This window comes from Vigna umbellata, chromosome 3 (assembly GCF_029865625.1).
Source record: "Vigna umbellata cultivar VRB3 chromosome 3, Vumbellata_1.0, whole genome shotgun sequence".
NCBI lineage: Eukaryota > Viridiplantae > Streptophyta > Magnoliopsida > Fabales > Fabaceae > Vigna > Vigna umbellata.
This window is the reverse complement of record NC_142167.1, coordinates 21,300,538-21,323,417: the sequence shown is the minus strand read 5'-3', so window position 1 is coordinate 21,323,417 and position 22,880 is coordinate 21,300,538. Positions and strand designations below refer to the sequence as shown.

The window sequence follows — 22,880 nt, the reverse complement described above, 5'->3', positions numbered from 1 at the left end:
ATTATTTTTCTATTATGTGATTTTAAATAGTTTGACATACTAACAAAAAATGAATGTTGTGTATTGTGTATTTGGAGAGAAGTTAGTCTTGATACTTTTCTTTTTATGCAACAACTTTGTCGAAGGATGTGTAGTTGGGTCCGGCTAGACCGAGATAGTGTTGGTGATAGATTACACATTGTGTATTGATGAGTTGTTAGAGATAATGATCTGGAAATTATCGACAACAAGTTTGATATGCAAAGTAGTTAGAGTTGATTGTAGAAAACATTGTCATCGTCGTCAATGAGTCTGTACAAATCAATGGTGACAATAATGATTCGAGCATATCAGATGACAGCGTGTAAAATGTTTGTTTAGAATATTTGAAACTTTTGACGAAGGAAAGACATGTTGATTCTCATATGGTCACTCACCAAAATTTCACATAAAATAATATGAATAAGAGAGTAGAAAAAGAGTATTACAAAAATAAATAATTGATTTTAGAGTGATACTCTAACTTAATAGGTTTTTTTTTTTATGTTTGGAGAACTTAGATAATTACATGACATTAAAGAATTTACAATTTTGTCCAAAAACAATTACATTAAAAGATTGGTAAGCTTTGTGAAAAAAAAATCAAATATCCAATTAATATTTTAAATTAAAAGTCTTTATTTAATCTTTCTTGAAAATTAAATACGAGTTTAAGTATTACATTAACTAAAAATAAACAAAATATAAAAAGAAATTTTCTAAACATATTATTTTAAAATTTTAAATTGAAAATGATATTAACTTTTTTACAATTAGATTTATATTTCATTATATTTTACATAAATCCTCTCAAAATGTCCCTCAAACTTCAAGATTAAGAAAAAAAAGAGTCAATTTTATTAATATTAGTTTTATTCTTGAATTGATATAAATGTTTAATTCAATCACAACATTGTGGAAAAAAATAGTCGTATTCAGTCCTTTTCTCTTCAAAATGATTTTTTTTTCCAATGAAACTTCGAGAATAATTGTAAGAAATGTCAAGCATGGGATATATGTTAAGTGATGATAGAAAAAAGAAATTATTGTTAAGTTGTGGGTTATAAATAATTTAATAGGTACTCTATAACTTTTGTCAATAGCCTAGTACATAAAATAATATTAATTATATGTATTCTTATGATTTTTTACTTAATAAACTTTATAGATTTTCCTCCATATATAACATAAAGTGTGATTTTACTGACTAACACCTGGATACATGTCTTTTTCACATTGAAATTTATGCCATTTGAAAAGGTCTACGCCAATCAATTGTTCAAATTTCATCATCTCTTTGCAATTGAAAAGACACTGCAAAAGCATGCCAATATTAGTTTAAGATATTTTCATCTAATATATTTGTTAATTCTTTAATTATAGAATAAGATTCTTCCACTATACTTGATGTTTGCTAATCCCAGACAAGTTTAGGTAATAATCGTACTTGTTAAGAAATTTAAGTGAGTCCAACCTTCGTATTAAAATTGAGATTAAAATAATTAAATATTGTATAAGAAAGAATATTTCTAAATTTATTATTTTAAAATTTAAATTGAAAGTGTTATGAATATCTTATAAAAATTCGACCGATATCATATACCACTGATAGTAACATTTTACTATCGATTAATAGTGTTAGTGGAATTAAAATATAATGAGATTATTATTTAAAAAAACTCAAATAAGATTTATGGAACTGGAACACCATCAGTGAAGTGAATCTGTGCTGTATGAGTAGTAGTAGATTTATTTATTCACAATTTCAAAATTTGCTTCTATTTCTTTAATGGCTTCTTTCTCTAGAGTTGCATATCTATGGGGGTTTGTTTGTGTTGAGTGCTTCAATTATGAATTTACTAATAGTTATTTAAGGTGATGATAGATTCTTTCTTTCACAATTGAGGGATAATGTTATTTGAAATACTTTAAACAAAGTTAACTTATAATTTTCAAGGATAATTCTCTGATAAAAGTTATCTAATACTCTTAGAAAACATGTATTATGCATTTTCTTGTTTTTTAATTTTAAGAAACATTTAGGCTTTTTTATAAATGTGTGTACATTTATAGTATTTTTATTAGTTAATGACAACGTATATTATATATTATACTATTTATTAAGTTATATAATATCATATGTTAGAATTTTAAGTGTGAATCTAAGTTTCACATTAATGAAAAGATAAAATATATTACATAAAGTTGAAGATCTATTAATTCATTATCTTAAATTTTTTGATAGAGAATATTTTCATTTCTTATATGATTAAGTTTAGATCTTATTGGTGTTGTATCTTTATAATAAACATTCTTCTCGATAGACCAACAAATAATACTAATAACTAATATTAGTATTGTACAATTATTCATTTTCTTAATTTGTTTTATTCACCACTACATTTTGTTATTGTTACAAGATTTTGTTGTGTTGTATGCACTTTTTTATGTTATTCTTTTTGTTTTTTGTTTTCTTATATTTACTGTTTTACCTCTAAGTGAAAGAAATTATTTTTTATGAAAATGTCTCTTTAACAACTTGTTTTGATAATTTTTTTACGACAACCTATGTGGTAGATTGTGATTGGTCCGTTTCAAATATACGGACCAATAAAATAATAACACATAATCTATTGTCAAAAAGTTATTAAAACAAGTTGTTAAAATATGATAATCGTATTTTTTATGTGGTATTTTGATGTCTAAAAGAACCATAATTAATTGGTAGGTAGACGTGCTATTGGAAAAAGGACACGACCAAACTTCACTTGGTATCTAAATGAACGCGCATTTAGGCATATCCACGTCTATTTCCAATTGTCCTTTTTTAAGCAATTCTCCTTGAAACTAATTTGAAATAATCGAAGAAAGTTTACACCACATCCTCAACTAGTTTAATTGTAGATCAATCACTTCAATTCTAGAATGATTAAATATTAAAACATATCTCCAATAAGGTAATGAAAATTGACTTGAACATTCAATGACAGTGAAATATGATGAAAGAAGAGGTTGCAGATATGCAGAAATGGAGGAAAACACGTATTTGCAGGAAAAGCTGTGGAGTTAATACGATATTAATTAACTGATTAATTGATTAACTAAGTGCATATACATTCGAAAATAAATAAATAGGTAGTAATAATAAGAAGTGATTGACTTGAAGTTGCAGTTGATACACATAGAGATTGATTATGTGTGGAGTCAGTAAAAGTTTAAGATGTTGGAAGGAGTTAAGTTTTGGAGCCATGGACTATTCAACTGAGCCCAGAAGGTATCTTGGGTCCAATCTGTCAACATGGGAAGCTGCAGGTCCGGAAGATTGTCCTTCCCAAAGGGCATTTGTAGGGAAGATGCCCCACAACTGCCTTTGTTGTTGTTGTTGCTGCTGCTTGTTTTCTCTTGTTTAGGCACTACACATGCCATTGTTTCTTCAGATTCAGACTCTTTCTTAAGAACATGCTGCAACAAGGGCAGAGGCAAGGGCACGTTTGCCTCTTCCTGTGGGCTGCTGAAGGACATGGTGTCCGTCGATGAAGGAGGAGAAGCAGGGGATCCCACCATTTGCTTCATCTCTCTCTCTGCTCTTTCCTCCAGCACTTTCAACGAAGTTGCCTTTCGATATATCTTGCACAACACTATTTCCTGTACCCAATTGCCAAATAACACAATCATCATCATCATCATCAATGCAAATGCATTCACACACCTTCTACCAAACTTTCCTTCTTTTTCAGATACCCTTTTTTCTTTTTTAACTATTTTATCTTAAATTCAATAATTTAGAACAATGGGTAGTTCATATAATTAAAAAATTTCTCATGGGTCACGTCAAAATCCAAAATTTTTCATGGTGGATAAAAGAAAGTACCTTGGGTAATTTGCAATTGTCAGGTAAACGATACTCATTCATGACCCAATCGGTTTTGCGGCCACTGGGAGCTCTTCCCATGTAGAAAACCAGGGTCTTCCTTAACCCGATTATGCGTTTGGGATCAGACAGAGTCACTATTTTCCGGTCCGAACCGGTTGCTTTCCAAAACCCTTTCTCGGTGGTCCGGTTTGGCCTTCCTCCGCTTCCATGCTTCTTGTCCCTCGGCACGAAGAAGTACCATTCTCTCTCCCCAACCTTAGCCAAATCTACGTATGTGATGTAACAATTTAACGTTGTCAAATCTCTGTTACGTGTTAGTGAGATGTGATTAATGAAGCAATTAAAAGGATGATTACCAGGTAAGTCCCAAGGATCATGGTGATAGATGTTGAGGAAACCAATAACGTCGTAACGGAGTTTCTTGCCAACAACCATGTTCTTAAGATAGAAATCCAGAAGCTCTTCCTCTGTGGGGTGGAATCGGAAGCCAGGAAGTGCAATTTCCCCACTCATGCTCATGTCTTCCATGGTGGCCATATCATCAATTTAGTTGCTTATGTGACTACGTACTGTTAAGCTAGTGCAGTGGTTATGTTTTTCTCAGAGGAACACGAAGGTGGTTGATACACTGAAATGAATGTGATGGAAGGGTATTTATAAGCTATGCTGCATGGTTGGTTTCACAACTGTGGATTTAACTGTGTTTTTTCATTATTTACGATGTAATATTACTAAGGTTTGGGGTATGACTTGGTCGTGGAGGCATTTGAGGCACAAAAGTCTCTTTAAGAAATCTTGAAAGAATATGGACTTGTAAATGCGACTCTGCACATGATTATGAGATTTATGTGGTGGGACCCACGCGGCTTGACAAAAAGTCTGCAGAGACTAAACTGTGCTGTGGGGACAGATGTTACATGTTAATATGTTATGGCTTGACCTGTTTTTTCTTTCGGTTCTGGAATTTTACCCGGAAATTCCTCATGCTAATTCATCCATATACCATTTTTTTTAAATTTGAAGTTTAATTGCAATTTTGTGTGTGGAAAAATGTGAGAGGTTAAAAGAGCATTCCAGTTATACCAAATACGTACTAACATGCAACGACTCGATATAGAACATAACAAAATTTGCTAACTCAACTCCAACCTCTGGAAAGTTCCTCCTATCTACATACGTACATAATCTTATTTTGTTTACCAATGGAATTCCAAATTATATATAACCACAAAAGTATTCACATTTCGTTCACATATTATAATTTGTTTTAGATGTGGGGTAAAAGTTAATGGTTCAGATTTATGTGTTATCCGAAGTTTAAATGTTGTTTAAGTAATAATCTTTCGTATTATTTAACATTTGTCAGATAGTAATTAATATAACAATTAATGTATGTAATACACTTTTTTACCTTAAATATTTATTTATAAGTTTCGTAGCAGATTTTTGATTAATATTAGTCTAATTATAACTCAATTGTAATTAATGACACTTTAATATTAAGTTGATCAATTTTAAAGTTGGTCTATTCTAGTACTGTTCATCATGACCAGTCCAATTCAATATTGGACAATATGTTTAATGATCACCTAGGTTTGATGACTTGCTATTCGAATTAATGCTTGACTTATACGAACTGGTGCACGGCTAACCAAATTGGTGCACAGTTGATTGGGCTTGGTGTCTTGTTCATCGAACTGGTGATTGGCTATCCAGACTTGTACATGATCGGTCGATTAGTTTGGTGACTGGTCAGACTCAATGGCTTGCACTACAGTATGTGAAACGTCTATCCAAACTAATGTATGATTAGTTGGCCTATTTAGTATTTGGTCGGGCTTGATGCTTTGTTTTCCGAGTTGTGGAATAACTTTTACGATTGATCATGGTTGTCCAACTTATTTGGGTAATCAGTTGGATTCGTTGGTTGACTACTAAACTATCTTTGATTGTCAGGACTATGACTACCTACATGTGTTTTTAATCAAATGAGATTTCTAACCCAAGCATTAAGTAAAAGTAGTAACTTTTTTATAGTAAAAATTTGTGTGACAGTTTTATTACTTAACTCAATTCATTAACCGTGATTACGTACTTTGACCCGTTAAACGTCCTCGTCTCAAATACTAATAGGAGCTTGAATAGTTGGGAGTAATATGAAAATTTTGATTCTTTGGTGTGACTTGAAAGTTGAAGGTGGAATCGAAATTAGAAGAATAATGAGTCTCTTACACAGTTTTTGCCTCGTAAGTTGGAAACAAAACAAGACTAATTGCCAATTGAAATTGTCCAAACTTATCAACGACATTAGCCATTAAATCAACATGGGAAAATTTAGGTGTAAGTGACAATTTTAACAAATATATGTTAATTAACCTCTGATATCATTATAAAATACGACTTTGGATCCTATTCAACTTTATAATAACATATTTTTTCTCTCACTTTTATACTGCAAATATGATATAGTATTTTTTTTTAGTAATATGAAACTTGCATTTTTCTTTCTCATAGTATTCAACATTTATACAGAAAAAAAAATATAAGCTATACAATAAAAAGAATAAAATGCAAAATTATTTAAAATAAATGACACGTAATGTTGTTACTTTCAGTTTAATTACATATTTTACTGTCTGATATTTGATTTTGTAACTTTATCACTTAAACTTTTGATATATCTTATCGTAATATTTTTTTAGTGTACGTTGTAGTAATATAGTTTGGTTTGTAAATGAGTTTTCTAGGAGAAATCATGACTTCTCTAACTTCATTTTGTTTCTAGAGCAATATATTATGAGATAAGGGAGATTAATTAAAGTTCATGACTATAATTAATGTTAAATTGCAAACTCTAAGTTATATACCTATACATTATGTGAATGCAAAATTGTGAGTTTTATAATAATTTGTTTGGATACTGGATGATGGTTAGTGAAAGAAAGGCAGTAACTTTCCCATTTTTTAATTGAAGAATATGCCTCAAATAAGAATGTTGCACTCAGTAGCATTGCTCTTTTTAATGGTTTATGAATGAAATTCTTTTGCAAAGTTTGTTTTAAGTTATATATGTTTGTGGGATTGATGTGTAAAGCGATGAAATTAGCTAATATGAGCTTGTAGGATTTAACATAAGTTTGATGTTAGTTTCTGATAAATAATTGTAGACAACTACCATTAATAATGTGATTATATAGAAATTATTTATTTCAAATTCACTCTGAGTGATTAATTCATAATGGTTTAAATTAAATTGATATTTAATTTTTTTAACGTAAAACTTTGGGCTAAATTTTTGGTTGCTATATTGTAAAATTTTTTGACTAGTTACAAATCGATCAGTTAACCCTTAGATATTTTTTATGAATAACTCTTGCGACCATACAACCAAGACATGAAACCAAACTATCAATCCTCAAGATATTAGTTCTAATACTGAACTATTTAAGACAAAGTATGATTATCACCCGTTGATCCATAGTTAGGTCATTGCTAATTAAAATTCACTCCGAAATCTATAAATATAAGTTTGAGGTAAGAAAGTATGTGATTACATTTATTATGCATTTAATATTTGAACAGTCAAACTCAAACTACTTTAACATTGGAACATCTTCTGCAAGTGTCCTCTGAACAATATAAGGCAAACGATCACTACAAATTAAAAAAAAACCAACAATTAGATCATTTATAGTGTTACACAAACATTGAACGTTAACTTCAACCGTATAATTCTAAACACTTACATTTATCTTAAGTCTTTTAGAAAGAAAATGTAATTTGATATAACAAATTAGCTATAAAATTTAAACCTATTTGACTTGGTATGCAGCAAGTGGGATAACCTACCTAGTGTCTTTTTTCAGCTATGAGACAAATAAGCTTCAATCATAATATGCATGTGATCGCATTTAACGGATGCAATTTTATCATCATAAAAGATCAACTAAATGAAACCTTGTTTGATGAACTTTCGACAAAGAATAGATTCCACAAATTTTGGGATCGCCCAGTTATATTTCAAATCATCATAACCTCGTGTAAGTTTTAATGCTTTTTAACATATTATAATTTTCAAATAATTATATATCTATACTATATTTTTAGCTTAACAGATAATGCTTTAAATACAATTCATATTATTTATCTAAAAGTATACTGTTTTTAATGAAAATACAACATTAAAATAAAATTATTGGCCAAAATATATAACTATATCTTAATCTAAATATTTGTATTACTTAATTATATTTATTAATATTCTTCACTTTTAACCTTAAACTAGATATGGACAGAAACCAAGAAAAAAAATTGAAAATATGAAATTTAAAACTTATAATTTATTTTTTCAAAAAATAAAAATTGTTTTAGTATACTTATAGATTTAGAAATCAAGATCAAATAAAATTTAAATATATTAACTTTTTTCAACCTTATGTCTTTTTATGACAACCGAAACAAAAAATTTATATTGTAAAGTGAATAAAATTTCGAATGTTTTTTTAAGACAAAAATTTCAGACTACAAAATGAATAATATCTTAAATGCGTAGATTGATTTTAATAATATTATTTTAATGGACTTGGAATTAAAATATGTTTAGATGGTAATTAATTCTAATTATTTACAATCATTTCTTTGATAGTTTTTTCTAACCCTATATGTTGTCTAAAATTATTAAAAAAAAAGTAGTTTTTATTAACTCTTATCATTTAGAACTGACAACACAAATTTGTCGCTTTAAGAGAATTTTAGTTAATTATGAAACATATCTAACAAGTATTCGAGAAGGTTTTGTTGACGGTTTCATTTGGATCTCAGTAAAAGAAATCAATTTTCAAACCAAATTATTGTTTTGGTTTTACTAAAAATTAAAAAATACATAAATATGTTCGTTGAAAAAATATTTTATAGCTTGATATGATTTGATTTTATTATAAATTTATATTTACTAAAACACAATAATAAATTCGCATGTTTTAGGTTTTAAGCTGTAGAGTTATGTAATATTTTATGTATGAATATAAGAATAAGCCAAAAATATGAATATGACAATAGTTTTAAAAAATTATTTTAGTCCTTTTATTTAACAATATTAATATTTAAAAAAATATTAATTTTACAGTAAAAAAACAAAAATCAATTAAATTAAATCATAAAACATTAAATTAGTTTAATTTAAAAATGATGACAAATTAAAACAAACTGCATTCAATCCTGTATTCAATTTAAAAGTCTCTGAACCAAATGGAATAACCAACCCTTACATTACTCAAAAATTCGGAAAAGCATTAACTACATATTTTTTCCCACCATATAGATTATTAATGGCCAAATACTAAGTAACTTAAGTAGAGTTTTTTTAATCTTATTAAATAAAGATTTTTAATATATTAAAATGTGTTGATTTATGCGATCGATATTAAATCTTCTTATACAAATTGTTTTCAAACTCTAAGTTTAAGTCATAATTTGGTCTACAATCTTCTTTATTCTGGTTGGGTACCACTTGCAAAAAACACTAATGATAAAATGTGTTTGTCTGACTATCTTAACAATAAATGTGTAGTAAAAGTGACTAATTACCTTAATGTTAAACCTATATTTATAGACTTTCGTTGTAAGCTTATAATGAGTACTAACCCAATTGCAATCCATGCACTAATGACTTGACTTAAGATTAACTTAAATATTCTCAATAGCTAAACTTGTTTATTATTTTAGCACTCGGTTTGTCGATTGTTTTGTTGTTAGATTGTTAACGGTTTGATTCGTACTGTTGACCGAATGATCATATAATATAAAATATATTTTTAATGTAACATTTAAGTTTTATATATTATTTAATACGTATGAAAACTTAATATTATTAATTTAAAAGGATTATATTTATTTAGTTTAAAGTTTGAAGATAAAAATATATAAAAATTTAAAATAAAAACAAATTTCAATTTATTAAACTCTTGAAAAATAGTGTAATAAAGTAATAGACAGAAAAAGAAGTAGCTTTATTTTGTTTATTTTGTTAATGATTAATTAGTTTGTGAAGTCAATTTGTGAATATTGCAGAAGTCTTTTAGAGTGATTAGATAGAAATGATGCAAAGTAGTTGTTTAATCGTAAATTCAAAAGCATTTCCGCGTCCCGAACATTATTATTTTCATTGCTTCCTTTCAAGTCACACCCAGTTTCTCTTGACAGAAACATTAAAATAATAATAATATGAACAAAAATAGAAAAAAATATTGAATGGATATGATTTTGGGTTTGACTTGGAAGTCTTGTGCGAAGACCAAGAGCAAAAATAGGTATCTCCATCACAAGTAAATGATGATGATGATGAGATGTGAATTTCGTTGGAATCAAACATAAACACAACACTCTTCAATCTTTTATGCTAAAACCTTTACCAAATCAAAGTCTTACAAATTTGTTCTGTCATCAAAAAAGCAGCTTCCCATGCTCTTTCCTCGAATTTTCTCCATTTCCCAAAAAGATAAATTTTCAGTTTGTCGCATGCGGGGCCCACAAAACTAAAATAAATAAATAAATCGACAGACACTGCTTACGTGACTTTACTACACAGTATAATATGTCTGAGAGAAATTACAAGGGGGAAGCCAAAAACATGTGCTTTCGATCTGCTGCTTCTTTTTAATATACCAGAAGCATACCAGTACGATTTCCATTTTTCAATGGGAAAGGAAATTTCGTATTTCATCGATTCCAAAACCCATTCCCAAGATGTCTTTTTTCTCTTCAATGTGCTTTCCCACATCAAATTATAAATTTATTATTATTTTTTTCTATTTTAAGTTTTCTTTTGGTTAATTAAGTTCGTATACTTTTAACAAAACAGGTAAATTTTGATATTTTTTGCTGCGGTTTGCCTTTTGTACTTTTTTCTGGTGCACCCAGTAAATTTAGCAGTATCGTTGATTTTAGTATACGTTTAGAGTATTCTTTTAATCGATATAGGGTATGAAATGATTTTAAAATTAGTAGTTTTATTAAAATGATTTTTTTATTTACCAAATACTCGTAGATATACGTAGTATTTCCATGATTACAGTCATGGGTGATCGTAGTGGATACACACAAGTTGCAACAGACATAAATAAAAAGTTCTGTCGGTACTACCCGTTATAATCCTTGCACGGGATCATTGCTTGAAAGGAGACTTTTTTTACGTTGCGATATTTAAGTAAACTTCTTTTAAACATATTTAAGAAATAAAACACAATAAACTTGTTGAGAAAAAATAGGTCTCTTCATTTTCATTCTCCGTTTTATTTTTTTTTTTCATCATCCACCATCCCACTTTGTTGAAAAAAAAACAAAAATACTAAAAATATGAATGTTGAAAAGAAATGTGTGAATTGTTGATTGATATCATATTAGAAAAAAAAAATCATTGGAGATATTTGTAACTTTGATTCATAATATTTAGAGCAGTCAAAACAGGTTATTCGGTCCGATCCGGCCCACCACGGATTGGTTACTTAGTGAGCCAACCCAATCCGACTCATTTATTAGCGAGTCAGAAAAATTTTGAATCCGGTCTAACTCATCACAGGTTGGTGGGTAAATGGATTGGCTCAGTGGTACACTTAATTGCAATTTCTTTTAAATAAAAAGAATTACGAACTTTCTATAATTCAAATCTAAACTTCACTCCTAGTAGCATGAGTGTTTAATTAATTTTGAAAATAAGGAACTTAAATAATTTTTTCAAGCAAAAACAAAATAATAAATATTTTTTTATAAAATTTAAATTAAACTTTAAAAAAATAAAATTAGGTAGGTAGGTTGGTGGGCCAACTTGGCCCACCACGGGTTCAACCCGCGTGAGCCGGGTTTAAATGAATTAGGTTCAAATCTGACCCGCATAAAAAACATACAATTTTTTCAAACCTAACCCAGCTCAAACCTATGATGGACCAGATTGACTCGCGGGTTATAACCTATTTTGACAGCTCTAATAATATTAATGAATTAATTTTATTTTGACAGTGAATATTCAAACACTTTAGAATCAAAATGAAAAACTCATAAGTTTGTTATTAGCTTAGTAAACGAATCTTTATCAAGTAGATTGGATTTACAATAAATATTGTAAACACTTCGAATCCAATATTCTAGAAACAAAGCTCATTTAAAATTTGATTTGTAGAAGTTCCCTTTTTAAGCCTATGATAATTTCTTGCTTTAACTTTTGAGTAAGTCAATTTTAATTTATAGAATATTCTACTCTTTTTTTCAATTTTCTTCTTGAAATTATTTGTGGATAAATTTTCGATCTTAAATTTGTTTCAGTTTCAATATTGAAATGGAGGTATACTTCGATATTTAAATCAATATTTAATCGCAAGTTTCAACGATACTACACACATAATGACCTTTATAAATGACATAAATTAAACTCTTTACTTTGAAACACTTATATATTTATATTATTTTTATTGAACTTTTATTTATACATATCCTTGAAAAAGACTTAGGTATTCTCTAATCATAGTTTCAACATTGTTTAGTTATAATATTATCGTTGATCATGCATTTAATTAATTACTCTAAACATCGATGATAGATTTGTGTATACTAAGTCGAGAAAATGATCTTTTGTTTTAGTGATGTTAATGATCCATATCGTTTTCTATAATCATATAATATATTAATTCTTCAAGTACAAATAAAGTATGATGAGTCCTAATAACAGGAAGAAAAAAAATATTTTTATGTTAAATTCTTCCTAAAATTGTACGGTGTACTAATATCTTATTTGACAAGATAATGTTGGATGCCATCAAAACAATGAACTAAAACTAAAATGTTAAATACTCACGATAATATATTTTAAAAAATAAGAATATTTTGATTTTGATTAACGTAATCATGGTATCAATCAATTTTACAATAGTATAAAATATTGTGTATATAATTTTTAATCTGAAAATAAGTTTTGAAAAGAAACATTATTCAAGCGGAAGATATTGAATTATATAATATTTAATGAATTAATAATTTTAATAAGTGAAAAATATTAATCTATAAAGACGATATAACCTTTTTGTATTTGTACATTAATTATGTTGTGAGTAATATTTATGAATTAATGAAAATTAGCAAGGTGCAGCTTCTGAGAATATAAATTGATAAATTAGTAAGTGATTGATAAAAGATATTCGGCATTAAAATTTCCATTAACGGAATCTGATCGTACCAACATGGATCACGACATCACCTGTCATATCCTTTTGGCCCATAAGCTCAAGTGTGCGAATCATCCAAAGAGAAAATAAAGTCAATAAAATAAAAGAAAAAAATATACGAGAAATAAAATTTGGAATAAATATATATATTAAAAAGTAGGAATAAATTGAGAGGTAATATTTTTAAACCATTTTTGTTACAACTACGATAAATAATTTGTTTATCCCATTTTAAGTTCTTAAAAATGTTTTTTTACAAAATGAAAAATCTGCAAAATTCGTAAAACCCGTATAACAGAATTACACACATTAAAAATTGATTATTTGTTTTAAAAATTTATAATTTAATTCAAAATCAGATATTATTTATGATATAGATCATCTAAGAGTTAACATGATTTTCATTAATATTAAATTATATTTTCATTACTACTTGTAAAATCAACTTCTTCATAAAGTGTAAGATTTTATATAGTCTTATTTTTATTTAAAGTATTGTTAAATTATATTTGAATTTTGTGAAAATAAAAAATGTAATTTTAATTGTATAAATAATGTTGATTAATTATTATTTTTAAATTATATATCTTATACTATTTTTAGAAAATAATAAATATTGATATAATTAAAAAATAGTATCAGTATAATATATTATATCTGAAAAATATTACATAATAAATTTTGAAATGTTACATACAAAATATTAGGTTAAGAAATAAAATTAAATAAACTTATTTGTAAAATTTATTTTTTATAAATGTTTGCATTTCTAAGAAAGTTAATTAGAAATATAATGACTTAAAAGTTATGAGAAAAAAATTAACAACTATACAAATTCGAGTTAATGTTTTTTAACTATAACTTACTCTTTCATATAAATAATATAAGAAAATTAGTATAGAAAAAAGGTTTTTAATAATTATCAAAGTGTCTCAACACACTTTATTAGTATGCATAAAATTTTTAAATTTGCTCCCTTTATTGTGAGTATATAGTTTTATCACTACACTACACATTAAATTTTATTCCATTCTTTTGGGTAAGTTTAATTATATATATATATATATATATATATATATATATATATATATATATATATATATATATATATATATATATATATATATATATATAGTGGTAATTTTTTAAGACGATCCAACCCATGATGTGTCTTCCATTAATAACTTTAGACTAAATGAATATAATTAAAACAAGTAAAAGATTATATAGACAAATATTTAAAAGAGAAAGGAAATATTATTTAAAATACATTATTGTTATCAATTTAATTGATTAATTTTTTAATCTTGACTATTATGATAATTTGGTCACAAATTATAAATAAAAAAGGGAAAAGTTACAGTATTAAGGTTTGAACCAAAGAATTTTATGTGATTCACCTCTAATTCAAATCTCAGCAATAATATCATATAACTCTTAAGCGAAATTATTAAAAAAGAATCAGAAAATAAATTATATTTGTTATTAAGTTTCGAGAACTTTTAATGCAAAAAAACGATAAAGGCAGTTTTGTTTGATCTATGCCTATAATTGAGACAATATATCCAAAGCTATGAATCAGGCGCAAATTGAGCTAACCAGCTATGTGCATAATAAAGATAAATGTGATAACTTGTAAGCAGTTGAATTAAATTAAAAGAATTATTGAAAAAATTAAATAATATAATTTATTATTAGTTTAATATTTTAATTCATGTGATTTTTTAATTTAATAGATACGACTATGTATATGAACTATCAATGACATGTAAAGAAGTTGTTAAAAAAAATTATAAATTGTGAATTGGAGAAACTTGATTTTATTAAATATTATGTACTAAGTAAAATTTTGATTATTTACAAGTTGTTGGGTTACTATTTGCAATTGACTTTGAGGTTAAAAAAAAAAAGGAAAGTGATTTTATTCTCTATGTATCTTTTGTGTGGAAATAATCATTTTCTTTTTCCACTGTTCTATTACTTTGGGATTATGAGGATGTTTGAATGAAAATTTTCAAAATTTACACTTTTTTTTTTAATTTAGTTGTTCAATTTATGAATTTTTTTGTAATTATTTTTTTAAAGTGATTAGAGTTAATATTATTATTATTATGATTATTTAAATAATAAGAAATCATAATAGATTTGAATAAATTTCTTATGTTTTCGTAAGAAAAATAATGTCATTAATTAATTTGATTTTTATTTATAAATATTTGTATAAATAATTTAATATTTTAACTCTATATATATTTATTTGTATTTTTTTCATAATATATATAGTTATGTTTTTGTGAAAAATAAATTTTATCATAACTTAATGTAGTCCATATACTTTTGTATTTTTTTTTTATTTTAATAAATTTTTACGAAATAGCAAAACATTTAAGTCAAAAAAGAAAAAGAAGTAAAATAATAAATCATTCATATCTTAGAACTTTTTTTTTAATCTATTTATACTATTATGAATTATTTTTTACCGGCATGAATATGTTTCTGAACCCTTCATTAGTTAAGTATTGAAATTTAACGGTATAGCCGTCCAATCATAGATCTAAATACTCATTAACAAAGTCACTAAAATAATTAAAATCTTAATCAAGATGTAAGTAATATTTTTTCGTTTTCTTAAAAAACGAATAATGATATATGAAGTATAATGTTCAAATTTCTTCGTTCGCTTTATATTATCAAAATTTACAATGAAATAATTTATCATATTTTTAATGTCACTTTCCACATGACAACCCCGTAATTGATGCAACAAAACAAGAGTTGACTGACTCATTGACTCTCTTTATCTAGCACTAAAAAGAAATCCACAGTTGTTTGTATTTTCTAAGAAATAAACGTAAAAAAAAACAATAACAAAGATTAAATAATAAACAATGATAAAAATCTAATGATTCAATTTTCAATATGAAATTCAAATTTAATCTTTCACACTTTCTTACTAAAACTTCCATGCATGTTCAGCAAAATAAAAAGTAGAAAACATACAAAAAGAGAGAATTTACTTAAAAAATACTCAAAGAATTAGAAATCTATAATTTCCCATTTCCCATTCTATGTAGGAAAGAAGGAAGAAGAAAAAATATAGGAAAAAAAATGATGATTCTACTTTGGGTGTTGCTCCCTCCACCACCACAGCCTTCTCCCTTCACCTCCCCTTTACTATTTTGCCTCTCAGTAAAATTTTATTTTTAGAATTATTGTTTTTTAATTTTATTCATTTATAATATATTTCACTGATAACCTACGTAGTTCCTTGTATGAGTAAAATATTTTTCTGCAAAGCTCAGTGATCGTGAAAAGAATTATCAAGCAATCTTCCTCTTGCTTTCGGTGCAGTACGTGGTGCAGTGCGTTTGTGGTGTAATGTGCTTGTCGTGGTTCCTCTCCAGGTACGTAGTCATAATCCTTCCAATAATCCTAAACCCTAAACCCTAAACCCTTCCAATAATCCTTCCAATAATCTTTCCAATAATCCTTTAACCCTAAAACGTAAAATGAAAACGAAGCCTAAACGGATGACATCCTTCAACGGATGTCAACATCCGTTTAAGGCAAAACGGATGTCGACATCCGTTTCACCTTAAACGGATGTTGACATCCGTTGAAGGATGTCATCCGTTTAAGCTTTGTTTTAATTTTATGTTTCTGTTATTATTTTATTATATATTTTAATATTTTGATTTATTATTTTTGAATATCTTTTTAATGTATTTTAATAATGTATATTTATATTAGTTTATATTTAAATATTAAAATATTAAAATAATAAAATAATAAAAATAAAAAATTTTAACTTTAAGGATATAATTGGAATTAAAGATAATTGGGGAGGTGGAGGGAGAAGGGTGTGGAGGTGGAGGGAGCAACACCCTTCTACTTTTCGTTCTGAATATGAAAACGATAGGAAAATCCTCCAACAACACCCCTAATGTACTAAGATCACCCACCTTATTTTATAACTTTCAGCTAACCTAACGAAAGCCCACCTTTAAGTTCAAATCCATAATTTCTATCTACACCCCCTACGAAACGTATATTAAATATTTCTAAACCTATCCTAGTTTAAATTTTTATTATCACTTGGAATTTTAATTCACATATGCTTAATATTTTTCCACATAAAAATTATTTCTTACTGAGTACAAACTTAAATAAAGGTGAAGTTTAAGTATGAACCAAGACACATCAATTAAGACATATTATCTCGAATTATATACACGTATCCATAAAAACAACTTTAATAAGAAAACATAATTTCAACGGCATTTAACAACTATTAAAGACTTCTTGTTGCGAACGAGTACGAGAAAACATTTTGCCATTAAAACACCTTCTGATAGTGAGGGCAGTGCTCCAATCACGCTTTATAGGCTCTAAAGTGTTATAACTATCCTTCTTTCACATAAGTTGGTCAAGAAACTTATTAAATATGCTACATTGATTAAGATAGATCTACACCCAAAATATTAAATAACAACCAAATAACTCTTATAAATAAAAAATAATTATTATTAGTGTATTGTATAATTGTTTTGTCATTCAATGTAGAAGACGATATCCATTTACTAATATTATTGAACAAGACGCTATCAACACGGGTCAACATGAAAGTAAACCGATTAATCATGAGTTGGGATAATTAACTTTAATATTAATCAATTTAAAGGTAGAGTATGATTATTCACAATTGAATCGTGATTATGTCGATTTTAATCAAAAGTTCACTCCAAAATTTATAAATATAGGCTTGAGGTAAGAAGATATGTGATATGTATTTACTACATTATTAATTTATGAACTACCAACAATGACCTGACTTTGATATCGAAGTGTCTTTTGTAAGTATCTTTCGAACAATTCAAACAAACGACTAGACTCAGAACTTAGACTTTATGAGAGCTTTCAAAACCAAACAATTTATCAAATTTTAGAGTGTTGATCTTGACTCTTTACACCAAAACAATTAGAGTTATGATGTGACAAAAAAAAAAGTAAAAAAAAAATTGATAGATGATGTTATATTATGGTTATCATCTCGACTCTTTGATCCGAAAGATATTATTGTGCCAAACATTTACTAAATTTATCTAATAATACTTTGTAATGAAAAAAATGGGACAAGCAGAAAGAAAATTGAATTTACTTTCTTATATAGATTTTTGGATTAATTGTGTGTATAAATTACAACGTGTTTTAAATATCTATGAAAATTAACTATGTACAACTAAATATAATATTAAGTTTATTAAGAGCAAATTGTGAGATGGTGATTTGGTTTAAATACATTAAAAACTAGTTTTATTGAGAAAACTGTTGAGAAAATTAAGTGTGGATTATTAAGTTGAATTGAGAAAGATAGCAAATATATAGAAAGTTATAAATTTAATATTTTGAATTAAAGTTAGTTGTGAGTTAAAGGCTGCATTAAATTTTGATGCGAGTTTGATTAATCTTTTGAGTGTGAGAGGTAAGTACGATAAATTGATATTTTTAATTTTATTATCTATGGGAGAATCTATATTTTGTAGTAATGATAATTTTTTTCTTTTTATCTATTTTTTTTCATGATTATTAAATAATAATTCAGCTTAATTTGTTAAAAGAAAAAATAATTTAATTCAATTAATTTTCAATTCAGACGAATTATTTTCTATTCAGTGTAATTTTAGAGTTCAATTAATTTAACTCACTCATCATCATGAGTCTTACGTTCCCAAAATTGAATGTATCTGACTATGGTACGGCCCATGTTATTTGTACCCGTTTTTCTCTCTTCGCACTCCCATTATACATTTAGGTTATTTCTTTTTATCTCCCGCTGATTTCAGAACAGTTGTTGTTTTGTACAAAATCTACAACTAGTTTTGAAACTGAATAAACGAAAAGCAGAAAACAGAAAACAGTGTGCAATAAATCAATCCTCTGAACAATACATCTCTGGATTTTATATAGAAACGTTACCACAACTTATTTAAGAAGGAAAAGATGAAAATGACAGAATTTGAAAGGTAACTCAGAACAATTATGCTTTTACTCAGGTGATTTTTGTTTCCATATTTTATATCGATAGTTAGTATGGTAGTTTTGTGTCCAATTCTGTCACTAATTTTCCTATATGAAGTTCACTTCATATTGCTATAAGCAGAGTGGCATCGAACCATTGCAATGGAGATTTTACGCTCCCAGAAGAAGGTTAAAGAAAACTCAGTTTTAACGCGTTTTTTCAGCCCCGAAAAAACCAGTCATAGTTAATGGTTGAAGAACAATACCTCTTATGCTCATCTAAAAGATGCTGTCAAAATGTAAATCGTATATTCCAAAAGAATGAAAAAGTAAAAAAGAATCATCAAATTTTATTGAATTAAGCTATTCCATGATTTCTCAGTATGACTTAGAGTATGTGTGTATGTGTGAAGGTAGGTTATATAGAGTTGCAATGAATCATGACCAGGTGGAATCATCACAAGGGAAGCAACCCTCTTGTGCAATGTCTGTTATCTGAACCCCAGAATCATATATCACACCATTTTTCCAATCAGCAGGTAGAACCTTCTTTGCCCAAATCCACTTCCCATCATACCCTGCTGTGACCACAAAACGAAACTGCAATGCACCTTTTGGTACCCTACTCGTGTCCCACACTGCACCGTGGTTTCTGCTCATGAAGCTCCAATTCGCAGACCCCACCTAATAATCAAAATTGCAACCAACGTTAACAAAATCTTGTTCAATCAAAAAACAAAATACTGATAATGTTTTCTGTCTGACAACACACCTGAGCCACATCAACGCCCACAATCTCTGTTTGACCTCCTTGGTACAGAAATTTTACTGCTAAATAATCTGCCTTCTTGCTTGATTCTTCCACACGGACCGCCAAATTCTGATTTTTGTAAACACAGGGTACTCTGCTCCATCAAACACCCACCGAGAAAGAGTCAGCGTTCTTTCAAACCTCATCTTATCTAATTACTTCCACTTGCTAAAGCCAAGTAATAGATTAAGATCGACATTGGGTCATAAAAAAGACATTAGACCGTTACTGTCATTACAGTGGCACATGATTGAGGTAGGGATTCACAATATTAAAGGTTGGTCCACCATGGTTGTTCTGTATAGGTGGTGGGTGGGCCGGTAGGTGGGGAGTGGGGACAGGCCAAAACCGCTGGCAAAGCAAGGGAAAAGGAAAAGAAGAACAAAGGGAAAAGGATAAAACTTTATCTAAAATTGAAGTGATTTAAGCCTACCTCTTGTATTCAATGTCAACAATGCCAAGTTTCAATATTTCTTGGCCCTTGCCCTTCTGAGCCATGCCTGAGAAAGCTCTGCTGCTGAGCACAAAGTCAGTTTCGTTGTTGCGATTGAGATCAGTCAACAGCACCGTAGTACCCAGTTTGCTGCAAACACTTGGGTTCTTGCATCTTATCTGTATTAACATGCCATCCATTGATTACAAAACAAAAATGTTAATTACTTACATTACATTACTGATGACAGTGATAATAATAGTTATAATTAATGAATATACATGGTCCTTCTGATTTGCATACAAACCTGAAAGCAGCCACCACAACCGGCTCCGTCTTTGAAGAGAGAGGCCACACCAGCTGCAAGGTTTCCACCACCGAAGTCCAGTGCCTGAGACCCATACCCACATGCCCCAGCTGATTCATACACAAAATTCACATAAGATCATTCTATTTGGCCTGGTTAGAGATGAAAATCGAAGGCGATTACAACACTGATGAATAGATGAACGAATGAATGTGGTTACATGAAAGAACAGAAGCCTTGGAGAAATAGGAAGCCTTGGACTGATGCAGGCAGCGATCGCAGGCAGTGGCAGAAGAAGCGAGAAGGGAGAGGAGAAAGAGAAGAAGGAAAGCCATGTATGTGTGTGTTACAGTATGCAATGTGTTGGATTTTTGATCGTTCTGAGATGACTCAGTAAGTTGAAGTGGTTGGTTGAGAAAGGAAGGGGAAGAACGTATATATATATAATGGATATATATATATATATATATATATATATATATATATATATATATATATATATATATATATATATCTCAAAAGGGTCACACGTCAGATTTCTCAAAAGGGCTTTGTAACTGATAAGGATGAATCTGTTTGAAAATCTGAGTTTGAAAGATGAACACTATATATATAACAAATAAATTTATTAAAATTGAATATTATACAAAAGTAATAAATTTATTGAATCGAAAATAGAATTATATATAGATTAAAGTCATGTTTGGTAATGAGAAAAAGGGTAAACGCACTTACTTAACGCGGCAGCAGAAAGAAAGTAAATGGGGCCACTTTCTGACAGCACTCACCGACTCTGCATATCTCTATGCGCCAATACCAAACAGCTGTTGTTGGTGACTGCTACGACGTGTTCTTCTCTTTCTTTTTAACTGTTACTATAGACGGAGATGGACATCGATTGATTACGAGGTATCATGATGTTTTTGCTGCCAAAACCTTTTTCACACTTCCGCTGGTTTTCTTTTACTGTCTTCTGATTACACTCATTTTCATAAATTAATCAGTGGTTTGTAATCAATTGATGAGGGTTACGAATAAGATGCAAATTAATGGATGCTGTGTTACGCGTAACGACACATTAGAGGCTGATCACAGAAAAATTAGTAAAGAATCCAAATTCAAGATAAAAGACAATGATTTATTTAATTTAGACTTAATTCGTGTTTATCTTTCTCATAAATTTTTAAGTAATTTGAATTAAATGATCTCTATTTATTAATTGCATCATTCAATTAAAGAAATGGTTTAATTAGTTAACTGACTAATTAATTAGTTTTGTAACCTAAGTGCCTATGGTCAATGCTTATTAATCACACATTGTGAAGGGAACAAACAAGACCGTGGGTGGCTACATGGTTTATTACAGCTGTCCATCACTGAGAGATGAGAATGAAGATGTTAGCGGCAAATATAGGTAGAAGAAAAAAATTAATAATAAAATGATACATATTTATATTCATTATATATATATATATATATATATAATAAAAGTAAAATAATTATAAAAAATAAATTTTAATATTTAAAAAGTTTATGTGGGTAAAAACAAACAAACGAGGAAATAATAAAAAAATGAACTAGACATAAATAATGTTAAAATATTATGAAAAATGTCATTAAAATATTATTATTTTTATTTTTTTGAAAAGGTTTCCGCGTAGAGCGTTCCGGAAGACAGAAAGAAAGGAAGGTTTTAAGAAGGTAGTGATGGGAAATGATTGTTGTTGGGTTGTTCATGAATGGAATTTAGGAACAAAATTTACAACTCACATCCCATTTGGCGAGTAAAATAAGAATAGAACCAAAGTCGATAATATCTCTGATTGGGTCTATTTTCTTCCAAATATATCTCAGAAAGTATATAATGTGCCTACTAAATCATTTCGTAACATTTTTTTGGCTTCTTCTTCTTCAATACCATCCTTATTCATTTTCGCAAATTTCACCATCTCTTCTTTTTAGGGGGTAAATGCCAACTCAGTGAAACAAATTAGACCATCATTTTAAGGTAGAATACCTATTCAAATAAAAGGTGAAGATATTAAATCTATTAAGTTTAAGATAAATGTGTCTATTTAAGTGAATTTAGACTTTATTTTATAAATTATTTTGTAGAAAAAAATGTTGAGAAAATAATTTTAAGTTTTACTTCATTTTATAAAATTCATTTATATACTCTAATACACTTTTTTTCACAATTAAGACAT

At 28.1% G+C, this 22,880-nt stretch overlaps 2 protein-coding genes across 2 annotated transcripts; both read right to left on the bottom strand.

The window, feature by feature from the left end:
• Window positions 1-3,079: 3,079 nt before the first annotated feature.
• NAC036 (NAC domain containing protein 36) lies at window positions 3,080-4,526 on the bottom strand. The gene is made up of 3 exons (XM_047303116.2): window positions 4,249-4,526; window positions 3,890-4,158; window positions 3,080-3,663 (listed from the first exon to the last, which is right to left on the bottom strand). Exons 1-3 carry the CDS (start codon window positions 4,427-4,429, stop codon window positions 3,223-3,225), a joined length of 891 nt encoding a protein of 296 aa, XP_047159072.1. The 5' UTR covers window positions 4,430-4,526; the 3' UTR covers window positions 3,080-3,222.
• Window positions 4,527-19,444: 14,918 nt separating this feature from the next.
• Window positions 19,445-21,100, bottom strand: LOC124829548 (expansin-like A2). Its single transcript, XM_047303080.2, has 5 exons — window positions 20,894-21,100; window positions 20,674-20,783; window positions 20,367-20,545; window positions 19,895-20,027; window positions 19,445-19,806 (listed from the first exon to the last, which is right to left on the bottom strand). Exons 1-5 carry the CDS (start codon window positions 21,006-21,008, stop codon window positions 19,561-19,563), a joined length of 783 nt encoding a protein of 260 aa, XP_047159036.1. The 5' UTR covers window positions 21,009-21,100; the 3' UTR covers window positions 19,445-19,560.
• Between the last annotated feature and the right edge of the window lie 1,780 nt (window positions 21,101-22,880).

Excerpts from the sequence above, each read along its gene's own strand:
- NAC036 (XM_047303116.2), bottom strand. The coding sequence starts at position 4,429 with ATGGCCACCATGGAAGACATGAGCATGAGTGGGGAAATTGCACTTCCT. Across the intron at positions 4,159-4,248 it reads TGATCCTTGGGACTTACCTG|ATTTGGCTAAGGTTGGGGAG; the intron begins GTAATCATCCTT and ends TCACATACGTAG. Across the intron at positions 3,664-3,889 it reads ACAATTGCAAATTACCCAAG|GAAATAGTGTTGTGCAAGAT; the intron begins GTACTTTCTTTT and ends AATTGGGTACAG.
- LOC124829548 (XM_047303080.2), bottom strand. The coding sequence starts at position 21,008 with ATGGCTTTCCTTCTTCTCTTTCTCCTCTCCCTTCTCGCTTCTTCTGCC. Across the intron at positions 20,784-20,893 it reads CAAGGCTTCTGTTCTTTCAT|CTGGGGCATGTGGGTATGGG; the intron begins GTAACCACATTC and ends TGTATGAATCAG. Across the intron at positions 20,028-20,366 it reads GTTGACATTGAATACAAGAG|AGTACCCTGTGTTTACAAAA; the intron begins GTAGGCTTAAAT and ends TTGATGGAGCAG.